We start from the raw sequence: 19,155 nt of genomic DNA, 5'->3' as shown, positions 1-19,155 counted from the left end.
TTCCTCCCTCCCCACTATATCTCCCGGCCAGAAGGCCGTGTCGCTGTTTGTTTTTATGTACATTTGCCTGACTGAAGCCTGAAATTGTAACTACATTTATGCATGTTAACTTTCTGAAAATTCAATAAAAACATTTACAAAAAAAAAACCTAGCAAAGAATAGAAATAGATAACATTTGTTAAACAGCAGACCGGTTGCAGTTTTCTACATGGTATTGTTGATCAGTAACGACTACAGGCAAGCTGAATGTAAACAAAGCAGTGCTTTCATTGGCTTGAGTGTGTGACGCAAAACTTTTGTAATGACACGCCGCCTGGCTTCCTGATTGGTCAGAAAGCCAGGTGGCGAGTCATTACCCGCCCCCTGATTGGCCAGAAAGCTGGCTCCATGCTTCCTCGTCACCTGGTGACAGCTTCCCGTCTCATTGGGAAGCTGGGCGGCGAGTCATTACACGGCGCCCGGCTTCCTGGCTAATAAGGAAGCTGGGTGGCAAGTCATTACACACTGCGCAGCTTCATTAATGGGACTTCCGGCATCGGTATTTGGTATCGGTGCGTGCCGGGAAAAAAATATATCGGTGCTCGGTATCGATGCATCCCTACTGTAAACTCTAATTATAGATAAGAGATTATCACCCGGTCTGACTAAAATTGTCCAGATTGGGAGACGATAATCTATTTTTATATGCTATACCAGGGATGGGTAAAGCCTGGACCTCCAGCTGTGGTGGAACTGCAAATCTCAAAAGGCATTGGAAGATTCTCACAGTCACAGGCATTACGCCCAGAGGCATGATGGGATTTGTAGTTCCCCCACCCCTGTGCTAGACAATCTGAGAACAAATGACTGCAATAACCTTGACAGTAACGGCACGTTCACACAACATGCCCCTGCACAATATGCTGAGCATAACGTGTGTGCTGTGTAGAGGCTGTGCAGTGTTACAATGTATCAAACTGTTTACTTGTTTAACTTTATTTAAAATGACAAAAAGCATGTTTGTGATCTTAAGGCACCACAATGCATGCACCGCTGTATGTTGATATGCAGAGACATGTATTGCGGAGTGATTGGTCTTGTCTCCATCCCCTCCTGTAGTTTTCTGCAGACCATCTGTAATGGGAGGTCCTATTTGGTTCCTTCCCACAGTTCTGCTCTCTGACAGGCTATGTACAGCACAATGATGATGTCACGGCTGCTATTACAAGGTATTAACAGGGTTTGTAAAGGCATTTGATGACATAAAAGGTGTTTATACTTCCCAGATAACTTCTGTGTTAAACATAGGAGGCCTGTGTGCATGTGCCTTAAAGCGATATGTGGCAGTTTTTATTATTGTCTGATAACATGTGCACAATAAACACTTGCACCAAAGTTCTTGGTTAATAATTGTTCTGAAAAGTCCACCATTTTGAGTGGTGTAAATACTGTAGTAGAAATTGGCGATTTTTTTCTCTGTGCGCCAATCTATATTAAATCCGCAGTTTTTATTATTGCTTTCACCCAACATATTCATATAGTGGTTGTGGGAGGGTGCAGGACTCTGCATAAAACAAATAAATTAGGGGTAGACAAGCTCTGCACACCAAGTGCGATGAAACCACAAATCCCATCATGCCTCTGTCTCTGGTAATCATGTCTATGACTGTCAAAACCTTGCAATGCCTCATGGGACTTGTAGTTCCACAACAGCAGGCGTGCCAAGATTGCCTACGAACAATCATAAAAGAATTAATGGAAAACACCACGACCCAAGAAAAGTCGTGTTTCCTGAAATATAACATAGGCACCCCTATCATAAATAAAGTACAACTTACAGGCAAATCAATATTACCATTCCTGGACTGTATAACTGCTCAGATAAAGAACAGAACCAGTAGTGAAATAGTTAATAAGGTGTCCACGTCACCCCTCAGCACTTATCACCAATGTCACAGCTGAAACTACTAGAGTAACCTCGTTATCCGTTCACTTTGTGCAGCCTGTGACAAGGACAGTATGACGCAAAAACTGAATGAGGTGACGCAGCTCAGCAAAGCGCCTTATATTCTAATTACCCGCTGTGTGCCCAGAAGAATCCGGTCACTACGAGCCCAGCACACTACACTGCGCATGTTTTCAGGAATGTGTCAGCCTCTAGTTGGCTGGAGCGTGACACGTGACTTAGTCAACTATGCATTTTGGGAGTTGTGGTTTGCATCTGAATCGCAGTGTTGAACGAGCAGAAGCAAAGTGTGAAGGAGGGGTATTATAGGCAGTGAGAGTGAGACCAGATAGTGAAGGAGGGGAGGGGGCAACAGGAGTCAGCTGGAGCTAAAAGTGAAGGAGGTCGGAATAAGTAGTGAAATTGTGTAACTGTGTGTATCATATAAAGAACTACCTAGACGTCCAAGAATCCAGGACGTGGGGGATAAAGGAAATTGCTCTGTGACCCAGTCCACTCCTAATCTGTCATATGAAGGCGCCCAGCTCAGAGTTCTATCTGAATACTTTAAAGCCTTGGTTCTCAACTGGTGGGTCGTGACCCAAAAGTGGGTCACGACACTGTGTTCAGTGGGTCACTGCATGCCTTCCACTTTTCTAGGGGAGAGGCTCCTCAGCCTCCCCCTAGTGCAGCACTGTAAGTTCTCATGCCAAGCAGCCATTCAAAATTTGCTGCCCGGTGTTGAGTGTCAGCTTGAGGTGGAGTGGGCTTGGTGGTATGGTCGCGAGGGAGCTCCATCCATATGTATATTGCTTACAGCTACCTTGCGTACACTGTAGAGGTGCTTTGACCGGAGTGAAATCACATTCTGGCTCCCAGCACCTCTACAAGGCGCGCAAGGAAGCTGTACAAGTGGATGCACATATGGATGGAGCTCCATAACAGCACAGCAGCTCACACTCCACTCCATTGCAGTGCAACTTGGGTCATGACTTAATGACCAAGGACAAATGTGGGTCTTGAGGTTACACAGGCTGAGAACCACTGCTTTAAAGGCCCGTTTCCATTCGGCCGCTGCGTTGCCCTGTTTGGCGCTAGTGTGTTCAGACTACAGTGCTTTGTGCTGTTTCAGAGCATGATGCTTGTTCATTAGAAAAAAAACTTTATTGAAGTGTCGTAAAATGACACTTTCTTAAAGTGACACTAAACTCAGGAGTTAAATCTTAAAAATGCATCCAAGTACCTTAGGAAAAATTTACATTATTTCTGTATCGCTCTGTAGCTGTAGATCCTCCAATCATCTCTGAATTGGCGTGGGCTCATGTTTAGTTTACTAATTTGTATTGAGATTATAGTCCATCATGGGAGCAATCTTGGGGTGCTGACTACTTTACAACACACACAGGGATCACAGGGAATAAAAGGACCACCCTCCAGAAGGAAGGACAGTGCCAGCACCAATTCAGAGATGATTTGAAGATCTACAGCTGAGACACGGGGAATCCCACCACTCAGAAGTCGATAATCCAATACCTATTTCACTCCTCCCACCATCACCGTTTATTTCCTCTTCTCTACCTTGTTTCCTCCTCCTATACATTTCTTTAGCCGATTTTCTCACGTGCTTGACATACAGCCACATCTCCTGTTAGCAAGTCATACTTTGTCTTGTTAAAGGAGAACTATGAGGTGAGTGCTTTTCACTCACCTCATAGTTCTAGCCGACCTGTGACCAGAGGCGGTTCTAGAGTTTGCGAGGCCTTAGGCGAAACCTAAACATGAGGCCCCGCTCAGGCCTGTGAGGTCTCACCAGGGTTCTGTGGGGGTTAACCAGGCTGGTGAGACCCCACAGAGCCCCAGTAAGACCCCCAAAGAGCCCTGGTGAGACCCCACAGAGCCCTGAATAACCCAGGTCTCTGTAGGGTCTCACCAGGGCTCTGTGGGGTCTCATCAGCCTGGTTAGACCCCTCAGAGCCCTGGTGAAACCCATACAGAGCCCTGGTTAAACCGGGCTCACCAGCCTGATTATACCCCTCAGAGCCCTAGTGAGACCCCACAGAGCCCTGGTTAAACCAAGGCTCTGTAGGGTCTCACCAGGGCTTCAAGGGGTCTCACCATGTCTATGTGGGGTCTCACCAGTCTGGTTAGACCCCTTAGTGCCCTGGTGAGACCCCACAGAGCCCTGGTTAAACCAGGGCTCTGTGGGGTCTCACCAGGGCTCTGTCTGGTCTCACCAGGGCGAGATAGGGTCTCACCAGCACCAGGGCTCCATAGGGTCTCACCGGTGCTCTGTGGGGTCTCAACAGCCTGGTTAGACCCCTTCAGGGCCCTGGTGAGACCCCACAAAGCCCTGGTCTAACCAGGGCTCTGAGGGGGCCTCACCAGGGTAGCAGGGTTCTGTGGGGTCTCACCAGGGCTCTGAGGGGGCCTCACCAGGGTAGCAGGGTTCTGTGGGGTCTCACCAGGGCTCTGAGGGGGCCTCACCAGGGTAGCAGGGTTCTGTGGGGTCTCATCAGGACAAGATACCAAAGAGCAGGGCTCTCCACAGGGCTCTCACCTGCTTTCCACAAGGCTCTCCAGGCTGCCACTCCAGTACTGTGTGTGCTGTGCTGGCCCTGTCGTGTGGGTGTCTCCATCAGCTTCTGCAGTTAAACTCTGCCCAGAGATCGTCGTGTGGTGGATGGGAGGGGTGAGGTCTCTTCTCATTGGCTGGTGGGGGGCGGAGCTCCGTGCAGAAGACCGAGTCGAGGGTCCACACCAACGATCAGGTAACGGATGAGCTCTCAGCCCTGTCACTGTCAAACTTGAGAGTCTCAGTTTGACAGCTACAGGGATGAGAGTTCACAAAGGGATGAGAGCTCACAATGCTACCTGGCTGCCGTTCTGACAGGGCAAATTAGGCGGCCGCAAGGCCCTCGGGAGCGCGAGGCCTAAGGCGACCGCCTAATTTGCCTAATTAAAGAGCCGCCTCTGCCTGTGACAATGAGACTGTCACAGGTCGGCTCAGTAGATCGGGAGGTGAGTGAACACATACCGGCGTTCGCTCACCTCTCGATCCTGTCACGGCCCTCTGCCATGACAGGGGAAGGGCTATATTCCTCCCTCCCCGATCCACCAGCGCTGACTAGCGGAACGGACGGGGGAGGGTACAGCTGGCTCTGCCTCTAGATTGGCAGAGCCAGCTGTCAGTCACGCATAATTGTTGGGATCCGCTTCAGCTGCGGCGTCTCAGTATACCGCGACAGCTACAGCTTGCGTTATACTGAGCCTAGGGTGACGGAAGGACGCTAGTTTGTGTCCTCCCGTTATGCTAAGGAGAACTATGCAGAAAAGCCTTAACTCCATAGTTCTCCTTTAATGGCTATTTGAAGATAACATTTATCCAACTTGTTCACTTCAGGAATCTGCATTGTAATAAAACACCATCTCTTCACTGCTTGTTCGTTAACAGATAGGCGTTGTATATTACTAGATGTACGCAAGTTTGTAATGACCCTTTGTGAATCAGAATGTTTCTAATCTTTTATTTGTATTGTGGCTGTTAAATGTTCACGTGTTACTTGACAAAACGATAACAATATTGAAACAGAAAACTTACTAAACACCTTCAAAACCATACACGGATCAGCCATAACATTATGACCACCCACCTGATATTAAGTAGGTCCCCCTTTTGCTGCCAAAACAGCCCTGACCTGTGGAGGCATGAACTCCATTAGAAAATTAGGAGAGTTGTCTCCTGATGCAGCGCTACACTAGGGTAAGGGTGTGGATTTGAGTGCTAAGTCTGCAGCTTCTTTGAAGTGCGGACCGGGGTGTCCGATGTTTGCCAATAGGAACAGAAAAACGAGGACAGAAGCGCTACTACCATACAGTGACTTGGTATAACCAAAGAAGGCAATAGCAACTTACCAAGGAGTAGATGATGGCGTGATATCATCGGCGAGGGGTGGAATGGATAGGAGTCCTCCGCTGGTGGGAGTGATGGGCACTCAATTATGTGTGTGAACAGGTGGGGGAAGGTGTGGAGGTGTGTGGGTTTGTCAATGCCGTTGGGGCTAGGGAGGGCTCAGTGGTAGTGAGAGCCTGGGTCCAAATACTATGTGTGGCAGTGATTCTGGGTAGACGGGGACCGCTGATTGTGGCAGGCACGATAAGAAACGGGCTGATGTATGCTGTCAGGACTGTGGGGGGTATGGCCTGGATAATGTGCGGTGTGAGGCTGCCTCTAGATGTGATACTGGCGGCTGGATGAGGCCGGTCAGTGTGAGCCTGGACGCCGAGTGGATCGGGGGCGGAGGATGCACCGCTCGCTGACAAGCGGCGGGTGTCTGGGGGAAAGAGGCTTATAATTAGGGCGGTTGCCTGGAGATGGACGCTGTGGCCAGGAGAGCCGGTAAGGGTGGTGAGACTCCAGCGCTCGAGGGCCGCTGGAGTCTGATGCACTGTGTGTTTAGACACCTTTCTATCAGAACCAGCATTACATTTTTCAGAAATCTGAGCTACAGTAGCTCTTCTGGTGGATCGTACTACACAGTCCAGCCTTCCATCCCCAGGTGCAAAAATGAGCCTTGGCGGCTATGAACCTGTCGCTGGTTTACCCATTTTCCTTTTTTGGACCACTTTTGGTAGGTTCTGACCTCTGCAGTTCGGGAACATCCCACAAGAGCTGCCGTTTTGGAGTTGCTCTGACCCAGTCGTCAGAGCTGCCATCACAATGTGGCCTTTGTCAAAGTGTCTCATATCCTTACGCTTGCCCATTTTTTCTGCTTCCAACAAATCACCTTCAGGGACAAAATGTTCACTTGTGCCTTATATATCCCACCCACTTCCAGTTGCCATTGTAACAAGTTAATCAATGTTATTCACTTCATATGTAAGTGGTCAAAATCTTATGACTGATCACTGCATATTTTCGGAAAGCAGGGGACCTAAACAAGAAGAAGGAAGCCCTGATGTTGTAGTTTACAACATATTGGTGCCAATTTATATTTTTAGTTTTCTTTCAAAACAAAATACATTTGCATTATGCATGCAGTATACAGAAAACAATGAGACTTTTATTATTGAAACACAAAAAGATTCATAAAAGGTAGAAAATGAAAAAGATTACATACACCGTCATTTAAAAATGTTGACAAAAGATATAAAACATGTTTATAATACTGATAAATTCTTTTTATGTAAACCTTTTAATGCGTAGACTCTGAATCTGATTTTTTTCCAGTTACATACTATTTGTAATGTATCCTACTACTTCAGCTCCATCAAATAAAGCAAAATATTTTACATTTCCTATTTATAGTTATATGATTTGTGCAGTTATGTTATAGGTTCACAGTTAGGTAACTGCCAAACAAATGACAATTATAAAAAACTGAAATGATCATTTGCAAATATGTGAAGACGTACACGTGTAATTCCAAATGATTTTGTGTCACTGCAAATGCATTTACATAATGCTTAATGCATTGAGAAGCAATCACACAAAGGAATATAAAACAGTACACTTCGTTATCAGCGTCATAGGTTGGCATTTCACAATTGGTCACATGGCGTAGGCAATTCAGTACAATAAATGGACTACATATTTACTTAATTTGTACTTAGAAAACTTGTCTTAAAATGGATGGTATATAGCAGGGGTAGGCAAACTCCAGCTTTGGTGCAACTACCAATCCCGTTAGGGATTGCAAGACTCTGGCAGCCAAAGGCTTGACTCCCAGAGGCAGCTACATAATAGGATTGGTAGTTGCACCACAGCTGGAGAGCCAGAGTTTGCCTACCCCTTGTCTATATAAAGATTACACAATTCCAGAAGGAAGACAGACAGAACCTTGATCACGCTTGTTGGTGGAATTTTCTACTGCTTCTGAATACTATATAATTGCATCAACATTATGATTAAGCATTAATAATTATTAAAACTTTATTTTGTAGTGATAGCACAGTAGTGACTGTAAAGAGGGCGTAATTCCAGGCCATGTCAAATTCATCACACAGAAAAACAATTAAAAAAACAAAATAGCATGACAAGTATTTCTTCTTCGGAATTAAATAATACAAAAAATGGAACTACAGTCAGTCTAACAATATAAAGACCCTAAAGGAAAGTCTTTTTGCCTCTGCTACTCCAAATGAGGGAAAATGCAGATTTCAGTGCAAAAACAAACGTCTTCTGTACATTGCAATTTTCCTGAGACTATAATCAGGATCTAGGCCTACAAATGAGCAAGCATTTGATTCAAAAATTAGGTCCTTTTCTAAATGGGTCATCCCTTGCTCCATATGCAGATAGACAGGAAGAAAGGTCGCAGACTCCAGAAGGCCCAGGAAATCCTCGTTTCCCTGGGGTTCCAGGTACCCCATTTTTCCCTGGATTTCCAGGAGGGCCTATAATGCCTTCTCCGTTTACTCCATTCATTCCAGGGGAACCTGTAAGGTAGCAACAAAGCATATAATTACGGCTAGCATTTCCTACAAGTCACATGAGTCCTTTTTAAGTCCAGGTTCTCAATGGTCTTTAGTGGTATCTTGTTTAAAGATATTTTTCTTAACCTCACACATTAAAGTTAATCACTAGTGCATTATTTATTCCAGCTTCTCCTGTTAAAACTACATTTCTACAAGTTACGTGACCTGGGGGGAAAAAAAATTCATATCAATATACTGTGGCATACCACTGTGTTATGTGGCCTCAAAGTGACCCAGGATTCTCAGCCAGAGGGGCTGAGTGGCTCCAGGAATGAATTACTTGTACCAGGAAAGGACTGCCTTTTCAGTCCTTTCCTTGTTTTCTGGATCCTAGTTGGGATCCTGGAGCCAGGAGATTTCTTAGAGCTCTGGGTGGGACGAAATCTCCATTCCATGGGTCCATGCCTTAAAGGAGAACTATGGGGTCAGGGCTTTTCCCCATAGTTCTCCTTAGGGTAACAGGACGACACAAACTCAGTATACCGCGAGCTACAGCTCGCGGTATACTGAGACGCTGCAGCCGGAGCGGATCCCGACATCGATGTCGAGATCCGCCCAGCTGCGTGAGTGACAGCTGGCTCTGCCTATTTAGAGGCAGAGCCAGCTGTACCCGCCCCCTCCCCCGTCCATTCCGCCAGTCAGTGCTGGTGGATCGGAGCGGGGGGAATCCAGCCCCTCCCCTGTCACGGCAGAGAGGCGTGACAGGATCGAGAAGTGAGCGAACGCCGGTATGTGTTCGCTCACTTCTCGATCTACTGAGCCGACCTGTGACAGTTTCATTGTCACAGGTTGGCTAGAACTATGATAACTGAGTGAAAAGCACTCACCTCATAGTTCTCCTTTAATAGTGATTATGCACCTGTGTACATCCCTCATGAAGAGGGTGCTGGGATTTGTTCAGGGCCCCACCTGGGAGACAGGAGATTGCCACCTGGGAGTAAGTATGGAGGCCAGTGCAGCAGGGAGCTGCAGGATAGCACAGTATTGAGGTGGTCTGGATGAACCAGACCGTGGCCCTGCAGATTGAGGCCGGAGCAGCAGTGCTGCATTAGAGGACTATTGAAAAACTGGGACACCGTGAGTGTGTGAGACGACTTGGTGATTGGTGAGCCAATATATGTATATTCTGCTGAAGACAAGCTTTCTTTATGTTGGGCGTCCTGATTACCTGCTGTTAAAAGAAAAATAAAGACTTTTTGTTGATGGATGAACGCTGTGCGAGTGCTCTGTGAGCTCCCCAACATCACAATACCTATAGGCCCACATTTAAAGTGACATTAAGCTCAGGAGTTAAATCTTAAAAATGCATTCAAGTACCTTAACTATTACCAAAAATTTACCTTATTGTGTATCACTCGGCTGTAGATCCTCAAATCATCTCTCAATTAGTGCTGACGCTGTCCTTCCTTCTGGAGGGTGGCTACTTTTGTTCGCCAGGGTCCCTGTGTGTGTTGTAAAGTAGCGACCGCTCCAAGCTCACTCCTGTGATACACTACAAACTTATGTTTAGTTTACTAATTTATATTAAGATTGTAGTTCATCACAGGAGTCAGCTTGGAGCGGTGGCTACTTTACAACACAGACAGGGACCATGGGGAACAAAAGTAGCCACCCCCCGGAAGCTAGGACAGTGTCAGCCCCAATTCAGGGATGATTTGAGGCTCTACAGCCCAGTGATGCACAAATGAGGTACATTTTTCTTATTTTTTTAATATACTTGAATACATTTTTAAGATTTAACTCCAGTTTAATGTCACTAAAAATGTGGGCCTATATGTACTGTATATTTATATATATATTTTTTTCAATTGTCAGTAGAGCTTATATGTCACCTGCTGGGTTTGGTACAGTGATACAGTCAACATGTACTGAAAATGTGGCTTTTTGATCTCTCACAAAGCAGATTTCAAGAGGAACTTCACTCCTCTCTTCTCATTTCCCTCCCCTTTACCTTTTTCAATGGGTAATCCATGAGAAAAACATACTCACACCTCCAGCGATCCAGGGGTATCCTGCGAGAATCCATTATTGTGCTGCTTCACACTCGTTCCCACGCCACCATCTTCTTCTCTGAGTTCATCGGGAGTCAGCTGTATCTTCTGGGTTCTTACAGCTGGCCCACTAATGTCATGCATGTGCCATGTCACATCATCAGGGGGCCAGCTGCAAGAACCAGCCAGCCCCCGGATAACGTGCTGCATTGTATGCACAGTAGAGTACACCGATGCCTCCTGAGAATGAGAAAGTTGCACTTTGTCTCCTGGGAGTGACATGGGTATCCCGGGAGGCAAGGGGCAACTGAAACGTCATTCTCCTCTGGGAAGTGCAATGTGGGTTCCCCCCCAAAAAAAAACATAAAAAAAAAATCAGATTCATAGAGAGGAGGGGGGTGATATGACAGAAGGTGGGTGGGAAGGATGAAAGTCCATTTTAAGACTTCCACAGACTATGTTGTTTTTTTCTGATACTTATTTGTTTGGTGCCCCTCCTGATTTGCAATGATCACCTCTTTTCCCACTTTATGCTTTTGTTTTTGTGTTGCAACTCTTTTATTGAGTACATATAATGTAGTTTACTATAGTTTACTAATCTGCCTGTACATTTCTATTGGCTGCTAGTGGAGCAATAAAGATGTAATTTTCCTTTTGTTTTGTTGCCCCCTGATTATGGGTTAGTGTGATTTTAAACCTTCATAGGATATGCAGTGGTGTGCCTAAATTTAAATTATTTTCTGGTGGTAGAGTTAAAATTGACAGCCCTAAGAAATAAAACATTATTTTCTTCTTCATTCCTGTTCCATAATATGTAAATTATTTACCTGCAGGCCCAGGTGTGCCCGGCTGTCCTATGCCACGCTCTCCTTTAGAACCTTTTTCTCCTTTGGGTCCCGTATCTCCTGCAAGAAATTAATATAAAATCTGTCACTATAAGCATTTTTCTGAGATATTATATTCTATATATTTAGGTATCATCATAGCACTTTACAATATAGAGAAGACATTACAATTACAATACAATTGAAGACAAGATGGTAAGGAGGGCCCTGCTCGTGAGAGCTCACAATCTAAATGATAAAACAGTAATGTATAAAAGTGCATACAATAGTTTACTATTCACAAAAAGTGCCGCACCTTTTAACCCTTGTAGTCCTGGTAACCCTTGGATCCCTGGATATCCAGATCTGCCCCCTCTTCCTGGGTACCCTTGGTGTCCTCTTTCACCAGGTCGGCCTTGGATGCCTGGTGGTCCCGGTAAGCCTTGCTTTCCTTCACATGGTGGGCAGCTTGGATTTATATTCTGAAGCAAGGATGGAAACTGGGCTGCAATGTAAAGTTCCTCTTACTACAACTTTCACAAGTGAGCTTTGTTTTAGACATGAAACAAAATGGCATGAAAATGCTATTTATTTAAATTTAAAATTTGAAAAATAAATAAGTCCTACTTAGTCATGCTGCATACTGTTTAGCATGTCAGTAAAAAGTTGGTTCACTGGCTTTTGACATCTTTTCGGGAATGTGGCAATTATTTCTCTGCCCGTTTCCAGGTCTATTTACCTTTTGAGGATTACACAACAAAACCTATAAGGGCCTATAAGGGACCTATAAGGGCCCATTCAGACTACATGTGTGAGTTAATGCAATGTGTTATTGTGCACTAAGGCATGCTGCATTAGGCAACCCATTCATTTTGAATGCACTGGCAGCATACCTTAAAATACTAAAAACAGATCCTTTATTTTAACACAGCACACCACAAGCTAGGACATGTGACATGTGTGCTGCGGTGCATTGCCTTCTGTGTAGCTGTTTGTTGGGTGCCGTGCGGTTTGTGGGTCTCTATGCATTGGGGCAGTGCTCAGTAAAATGCATGTTTTATAACATGTTACTGTGACACACAGGTCTGAATGGGCTCTTCGATTTAAAGAACAACTCCAGGTAACAGGTGAGCGCAATTTGAGAGCTAATACTTTAGTTCACACTACTCTATGGTAAAGTCAGAAAGCTTGTTCAGTTTATCGATGTTCTCTGTAATACGCATTATCCAAGTTTCATAGGTCATCTGTGGCCTCATTCACACAGGGCATGTTGCCCCTTGCAGCATGAAGGGCTGGGTGTTGATGCGCCTGGAGCTGCAAGAAGAAGTGTGCGGGCAGCTCATGTAAGACTGTGGAGGTATGTGTGTGTGATAGAAGCACACGAGAAACAGCCAAGGTAGGCTTAGAGAGCCAATGACCCATGTGTGAGAGTCACACAAGATGTGTGGAAAGCTGTTGGAAGCTGCTTAATAGTACTTATGAGGAATTTTGTTGATAAAAACCCTAAAGCCCTGGGAAAAAACCCTAAAAGTTTGCGACAACGTTGAGTCGATGAGATATTGTAATGTGTTAATTTTGCTGAAAGACAAGCGGACCCCATGTTGTTGTTACTGAAGAAAGCTATTTTTTCTGTTTTGGAAGAAATAAAAGACGGTCTTTTTTATGTTAGCTACTTGCCGTCCGGAGCAATTTCTTGATGTTTGCATACACAGGATAAAATCTGAATTTTTGGTTAGAAAACAGCTTCAGACCCCCAAACAACTACTGTATATATTTTCTGAAAGCAGAGGCCCTGTAGAATAAAAAATGCTAGTTGCAAATTTTTATGTTGCAAGTTATTTGCGCAAATGTTTAGAAAACCAGTATTTTTAGGATAAAATACATTAAAATGAAATTTAGTGCACAGAAACAGAATATAATACCCATTTTTTGGTAAAATATAAAGGATTGGGTCACATCGGGTAAATAGATAACAAACATGTCAAGCCTTAACATTTTGTGTGCGCCCGTGAAACTGCAAAAAACTACAATACCCAAAATGTCCCATAGGTGACACTTTTAAAGCTTTTACTGCTCATCAGTTTAGTGTAAGCAGTAAGCAGCAATTTTTACATTTTCTTTTTTACACTTAACTTTATTGCTATCACAGAGGGGGTTAACAAGCCCCCTATATAATAGCAAATATGATGTGACAGGTCCTCCTCATGGAGACATCAGAGGTGGAGACATGACTGTCTGCGTCCAAGTGCGGACACCCGGACCTGCACGCATGTGCAAGTTCGTGTGTGCGGCTGACAGCGTACAGCCGAATCCTCCCATAGGGAAGAACGGGCTGCTGCGTGCAATTACAAGCAGCACTTGTCCCTCCTGGGATCGGCCTTACTGTCACTCCAGAAAACATACTCCAGAATACTGTCACTCCAGAATACTTCTCCATTTACAAAATGTAAAAATGGTAATAAAATGAATTACAAGTGTATCCATTGACTGGGTGCTTGTTTGGACCAATGTCTTTTTGAAGCTCTATGGCTCACTGTTGCCATCTAGTGGGTACTTCTTGAAATTGAAGATATACTGTTTATGTGGCTATCGATTAAATCTGTTTGAACTTATTTTCTCTCAATATTTCTTTAAGTTTGAACTTATTTAACCGTGCTGTCTACAAGAGAGAATGGAAGAGGGAAATTATCCATAACAGTAAGACACATCCCACTCAGAGTTTAATCCCAGTGGGCAATTTAATTTAAAGAGCCAAAAGTGCATAAAGCTTGCAGCCTGGCAAAGCTGAGGAGACAATTCTTAAGAGGTAGTGGAGTTGCATGCTAGAGCCCAAGTGGCAACAGTATTTGTTTATGTTCATGGCTTGACATCTGGAATGCCTGGAGTTTCTTTATGAGTTCCAAAATCTTTTAAAGGCTTATCACTCACCTCATAGTTCTAACCGACCTGTGACAATGAGACTGTCACAGGTCGGCTCAGTAGATCGGGAGGTGAGCGAACACATACCGGTGTTCGCTCACCTCTCGATCCTGTCACGGCTCTCTGCCGTGACAGGGGAGGGGCTGGATTCCCCCCTCCCCGCTACGATCCGCCAGCGCTGACTGGCGGAACGGACGGGGCGGGTACAGCTGGCTCTGCCTCTAGATAGGCAGAGCCAGCTGTCAGTCACGCATCTGGGCGGATCCCGGCACAATTGTCGGGATCCGCTTCAGCTTAAGCGTCTCCGTATACCGCGAGCAGCAGCTCGCGGTATACTGCGGTGTCTCAGTATACCGCGAGCTACAGCTCGCGGTATACTGAGCCTAGGGTGACGGGAGGACGCTAGTTTGTGTCCCCCCTTTACCCTAAGGAGAACTATGGGGAAAAGCCTTAACTCCATAGTTCTGCTTTAATGGCTATTTGAAGATAACATTTATCCAACTTGTTCACTTCAGGAATCTGCATTTAAACCCTTATGTGCTCTTGGAATAAATGAATGCCCATAGGCCTTGTCACACTACACATCCCTACAACCCTACTTACCTCGCTGCCCCATTGCCCTCAGCACCAAGATTATATTTCTTCCTTCTCTCTTTTTTTTTTTTTTGTCCCTCTCATATTCAGTTAGATTAGATGACCATCACCTCTCCTAACTTTCAGGAGTGGTCCCTAATAAACTACATAGAAATACACATGAATATTGGGCCACAACCTGAATTCTACATAGAAACTGAAAAAAAATGTGCACTTAACTTTTCCTAGAAACCCATTTGTTTGACAATATAGATGCTTGTGGGTTATTTCTTAAGGTACCTCTGGACCCTGACTGGTGGAATCTCATGTCACGCTGTGGTAATTATTTTTGCATTATTTAAAAATTCTTAAAACCTTTTACTTTAATAAAAAAAATCTGCAGACATTGTTCTTGCTGTATTAATAAATAAAATAAATAAATGCTTTCAATATTAATATAACTTGATTATACAACTTACCACGCAGAACATTGCTACACAACTTCATAATGTGGTCATCTGTTATTGGTTTTCCCTATAACATAAAAAGGTATCTTATTATATAGGGTGCAATTATGATCTTCTGCTTATTTTGTCCCAAACATATTATTCTAACAGTCTAACAAATCATTCATAAAATGTTGTTGATCAACCTTGGTAATCTGTATGCAAAATCATTTTTTTGTAGACAGTGATACTTTAGTGTTCATAAAAATTTCATTTTAATACATGTAACCACAATAATTTTAAGATACATATATGGTTATTATTTTTCACATAAATTCCCAAAGGCTTTCTGCATTATCATAAGCCAAGTTAGCACCTAGCTATAAGTCTGTGTGTACAGGCTTTTGTTCATGTCAGAACTGCTCCTCTGCCTATACATGTCTACTGGAATGCAAAAGCAGCTTGTAGCAGCTTAACGCATCTTTGAAGGGGCTGCTATGGGGGCGAGGGGTGGAAGGGGACAATTAGGTGGGTTGGTAAGGCAAATTAAAACTAGAATATCCATCTGAAGATAACACAAATCTAGTACTGTATCATTAGGGGCTGGAGTAACTGCAGTTGACAACATCCCTAATCCCCTGGAAAGTCTCCAGTCTAGAAGATCTGATGTAATACACACAGAAGGAAACGTTGGGATCTTGGTGTCACTAGTCACAGCTCTCTTTTGTTTCCTCCTATATGTGAGTAGAACAATTGCCTTTAGAGCTTCTGGTCATCCCAGGCAGCACTTTGAAATTAACACTGTCTGCCCAACACAGTCTTCCATAGAATGTAATCCCAGAGTTTCTACTCAGCTAAAAACTGGTAAGACCGGTGAAGTTTGTAATCCTGCAAAAAACACAGTTTTAGGAAGTTTGTATCGGGATATAGAGTAATTGTGTACAGGAGCACTAACAATTGTGTCATATAAAATACAATTTTTTTTTTTTTTTTATTATTATTATTATTGTTACTACAACTCTTTTTTTTTTATTGAAGCACATCATTATCCCCCTGCTCAGAAATTGACAAATTGATATCAAATGCAAGGCAATTTCACCTGAAAGCAAGCTGCATTTGCCCAAAATCCCTTGGACTCAGTTCTGGTTTACTGGATTAGTGGTTACTTGTTAATTCTATAGGCTAATTTCACCTTTTAGACCATGTTTCATGACCATGTAAACTAGAAACTTGTCACAGAGCCAAGCCCTCCACCCCTTAACCGTACCCCCCTCTTACTGTATTGCAGGGTGCTTCTCCCCAGAGGATTTTGTCTACTTTTGAATTTGCCATGTTTGTGCTACTGCAGCAGGGAACTCGTAGTTCTCAATGGAGTACAAGTGTGGTAACATCACCGCATTTGTGGTCCATTTTAACCAAAAGTCCATACCTTGGTATGGACAGGGGCTGAAGAAAGAGACAGCAGGAGCCTGTGCATTGTACCTGTCTCAATGCTTTGCAGGCTCATTTGTTTAAAATTAACCACTTCAGGACTGCAAATAAACAACGGCAATCTGAAGCAGTTATACCAAGCAGCAGCCATGATCTTGGCATCATTTTTTACAGCCGGTGATGGCGGCTCACTTACAAAGGTTTGGGTGCTTGTACGATGCTGGGGAGTGTGTGCTCCCCCACCTCCATTATCCACTGCTTCAAGCGGCTGATCCCCCCTCCGATCACTGAACCTGGAAGCGATTTGTATTACATCACTTCCGGTTTCAGTGTGTCATTTCTCTGGCTGCTGTAGCCGGAGAAGAAGCTGCTGAAGCACAATCTGTGCTTCATCAGCTTCTTTGGATTCTGTTGGTGACATTAGGGGTCTAATAGATGTGGGTGCATTTTTTTTATTTTTTTGCAAAAGGTGAAATTAACTTTTGAACATGTACAGTATCCACATTTGTTATGTTATTCCAAAACTTGTAAACTCTGACTATTTTATTTGATTACACTCCACTGAATTTGTTTACCCACCGGTTTTCCTGGGATGCCAGGTATTCCAGACCTTCCCTGTGGACCACCTTCACCTGGAAAACCACGAGGCCCTGGTAGTCCTAGTACGCCAACTTCTCCCTTCTTACCCTCTGGTCCTTTCTCACCCGTGTCTCCAATTTCACCTTTCTGTAATCCAGAACACAGACTAATCAAATTCCCTGTTTTAGGAACAGTTTTCAAAACACAGTGACAGCAGTAAAGTATAGTGAAAATATTTTGACAATTAGCATGCCTAATTTCAGCCAAATTATTATTATTATTTTTAGTTTTGGGTAGAATAGGGAAGAAACACTGAAAAAAGCAATACCGGCGCCCCCGGTTTGCAGAGAAATCCGGCTGTAAAGTTCATTGGTACACCATAGAGGCAGCTCCCACCGGTCAACAACGACCAACAACCTGGTGACCTCAGGTTCTGATGAAGGGGGCGTGCCCCTGAAACGCGTAGACCTTTTTTAAAAACATACGGGAGCAGAGGACGCTGATTTGGAGATCCCCTCAGACTTCCCCTGCTGGAGATTTTATATTTTATCGTTTCCTTTTACGCTTATGATCATTGGCTTTCGTGTAAGTACATTTTCACTTGCGTGTTGTACTCATCAAATAAAAGTTTTACACTATGGAGGCGCTCTGTGTTGCTTTTGTTTCCCAGAATAGGGAAGAATGAAAGTTTCTGTAGGTTTCTTTATATCGCTCCCTGAGTCCCCTGGGAGATTTTCGCTCAATTACAGTTCCTGTGACACCAGGACAAGAAATATTGGTAACACTTGTCACTCACGCAAGAACACAAAGACAGCAATAAAACATTGTTAGAAGTTACAAGCTTTTTCCTGTTTCTTTTTTTCCTGAGAGATTTCCCACTTTTTGTCAGGAAAGGAATTCTATCTAATAGAGATATAGACATAACAGAACAGTAAAAAGTACCTGGCCATTTGAAGTTAAAGTGCAACTGAAGGCAAAACTCTTTGTTTTGTTTTGGATAGGGTGGAGAGGGATTAGAACACCTCTACCTCTCAGGTTTATATTGCTGTCTTTGTCCCCGTTAGGAACCCTCTCTCTTCTTAGATTCACCCTCTCTATTTGTTCTGGTGACAATTATCAGTGAAAAAATATCAAATTTTGTTTTCAGAACAGGAATAGATGGGAAATCTTCCAATGGTGATACTGGTTGTGGTGCACCTGCTGACCACCAGGCATTTCTCTCACTTCCCATTGATGGCAATGAAAGGAATTCTCCACAATGGGACACAGAGAGCAGAAAATGCTGATGGGGCTATAACCCTCCCATTCTTTATCCAAAACTGTAAAAAATATATATTTTGGCTTCAGTTCTACTTTAAGTCAATGGTTTGTAATATAGAGTAAATTTCTATTTCTGCATTTTCCAATGTCTGTTTTATTTGGAAGAATGTGAACTTACTGTAATATGTAATGACAATTTAGTACATGCCTAGTGCATTCTGGTAATGTTATCTGCCAATTACAGGGAGTCTACAGTCTTTCTTATGCTGTATTCACACGCTGTACGCATGTTGCACCCTAACAGGCACTGTGGTAAGGCAGTCTATTCATTTTAAATCTAAGTCACCACAGTGCATATTTTAGGATGCGGTCACCTTTGTGTTTTTTTCCAGCACAAAGCATCACTGTTGTGGTGCTTTGAAAATATGGTTTTGGATGGCATGAAAAAGGAATGACACTGCAAAGCAACATACTGCGGTTTCTGTATTACTTTGCATGGTGGAAAAACATGCTTGTTACTGCAATGCAAAGATGTGAATCTGGCCCTAAAGATATTTAGGCATGTATGTTTATGTGAGCAGCCTAATGCAAATAACTTTATGACTTATAAGTGTTACGTTTGTACATGTTTCAGTAACACGCGGTAATGCATTGCACAGCTATTTATTTAGAATGAACACTAGATGGAGCTAAGGATCATAGGAAATAAATACTTATTTCCTTTGCTCCTCAT

The 19,155-nt window shown here is 43.7% G+C and overlaps 1 protein-coding gene across 1 annotated transcript in view; it reads right to left on the bottom strand.

Moving 5' to 3' along the window:
- Nucleotides 1–8,169: 8,169 nt before the first annotated feature.
- Nucleotides 8,170–19,155, bottom strand: part of LOC108790129 (collagen alpha-1(XXI) chain-like) — a 74,219-nt gene continuing 63,233 nt past the window's right edge. Inside the window, exons 14-17 of the mRNA XM_018560338.1 lie at nt 17,163–17,309; nt 11,539–11,665; nt 11,218–11,295; nt 8,170–8,360 (exon numbers count right to left, since the gene is read on the bottom strand). Coding sequence (XP_018415840.1) covers nt 8,170–8,360; nt 11,218–11,295; nt 11,539–11,665; nt 17,163–17,309 — 543 coding nt within the window. The remainder of the gene's footprint in view (nt 8,361–11,217; nt 11,296–11,538; nt 11,666–17,162; nt 17,310–19,155) is intronic.

This window comes from Nanorana parkeri, unplaced genomic scaffold (assembly GCF_000935625.1).
Source record: "Nanorana parkeri isolate BGI_ZX_2015 unplaced genomic scaffold, ASM93562v1 scaffold451, whole genome shotgun sequence".
Taxonomy (NCBI): domain Eukaryota; kingdom Metazoa; phylum Chordata; class Amphibia; order Anura; family Dicroglossidae; genus Nanorana; species Nanorana parkeri.
Note: the sequence above shows the minus strand (reverse complement) of the source record. Positions and strands in the feature narration are given on the sequence as shown.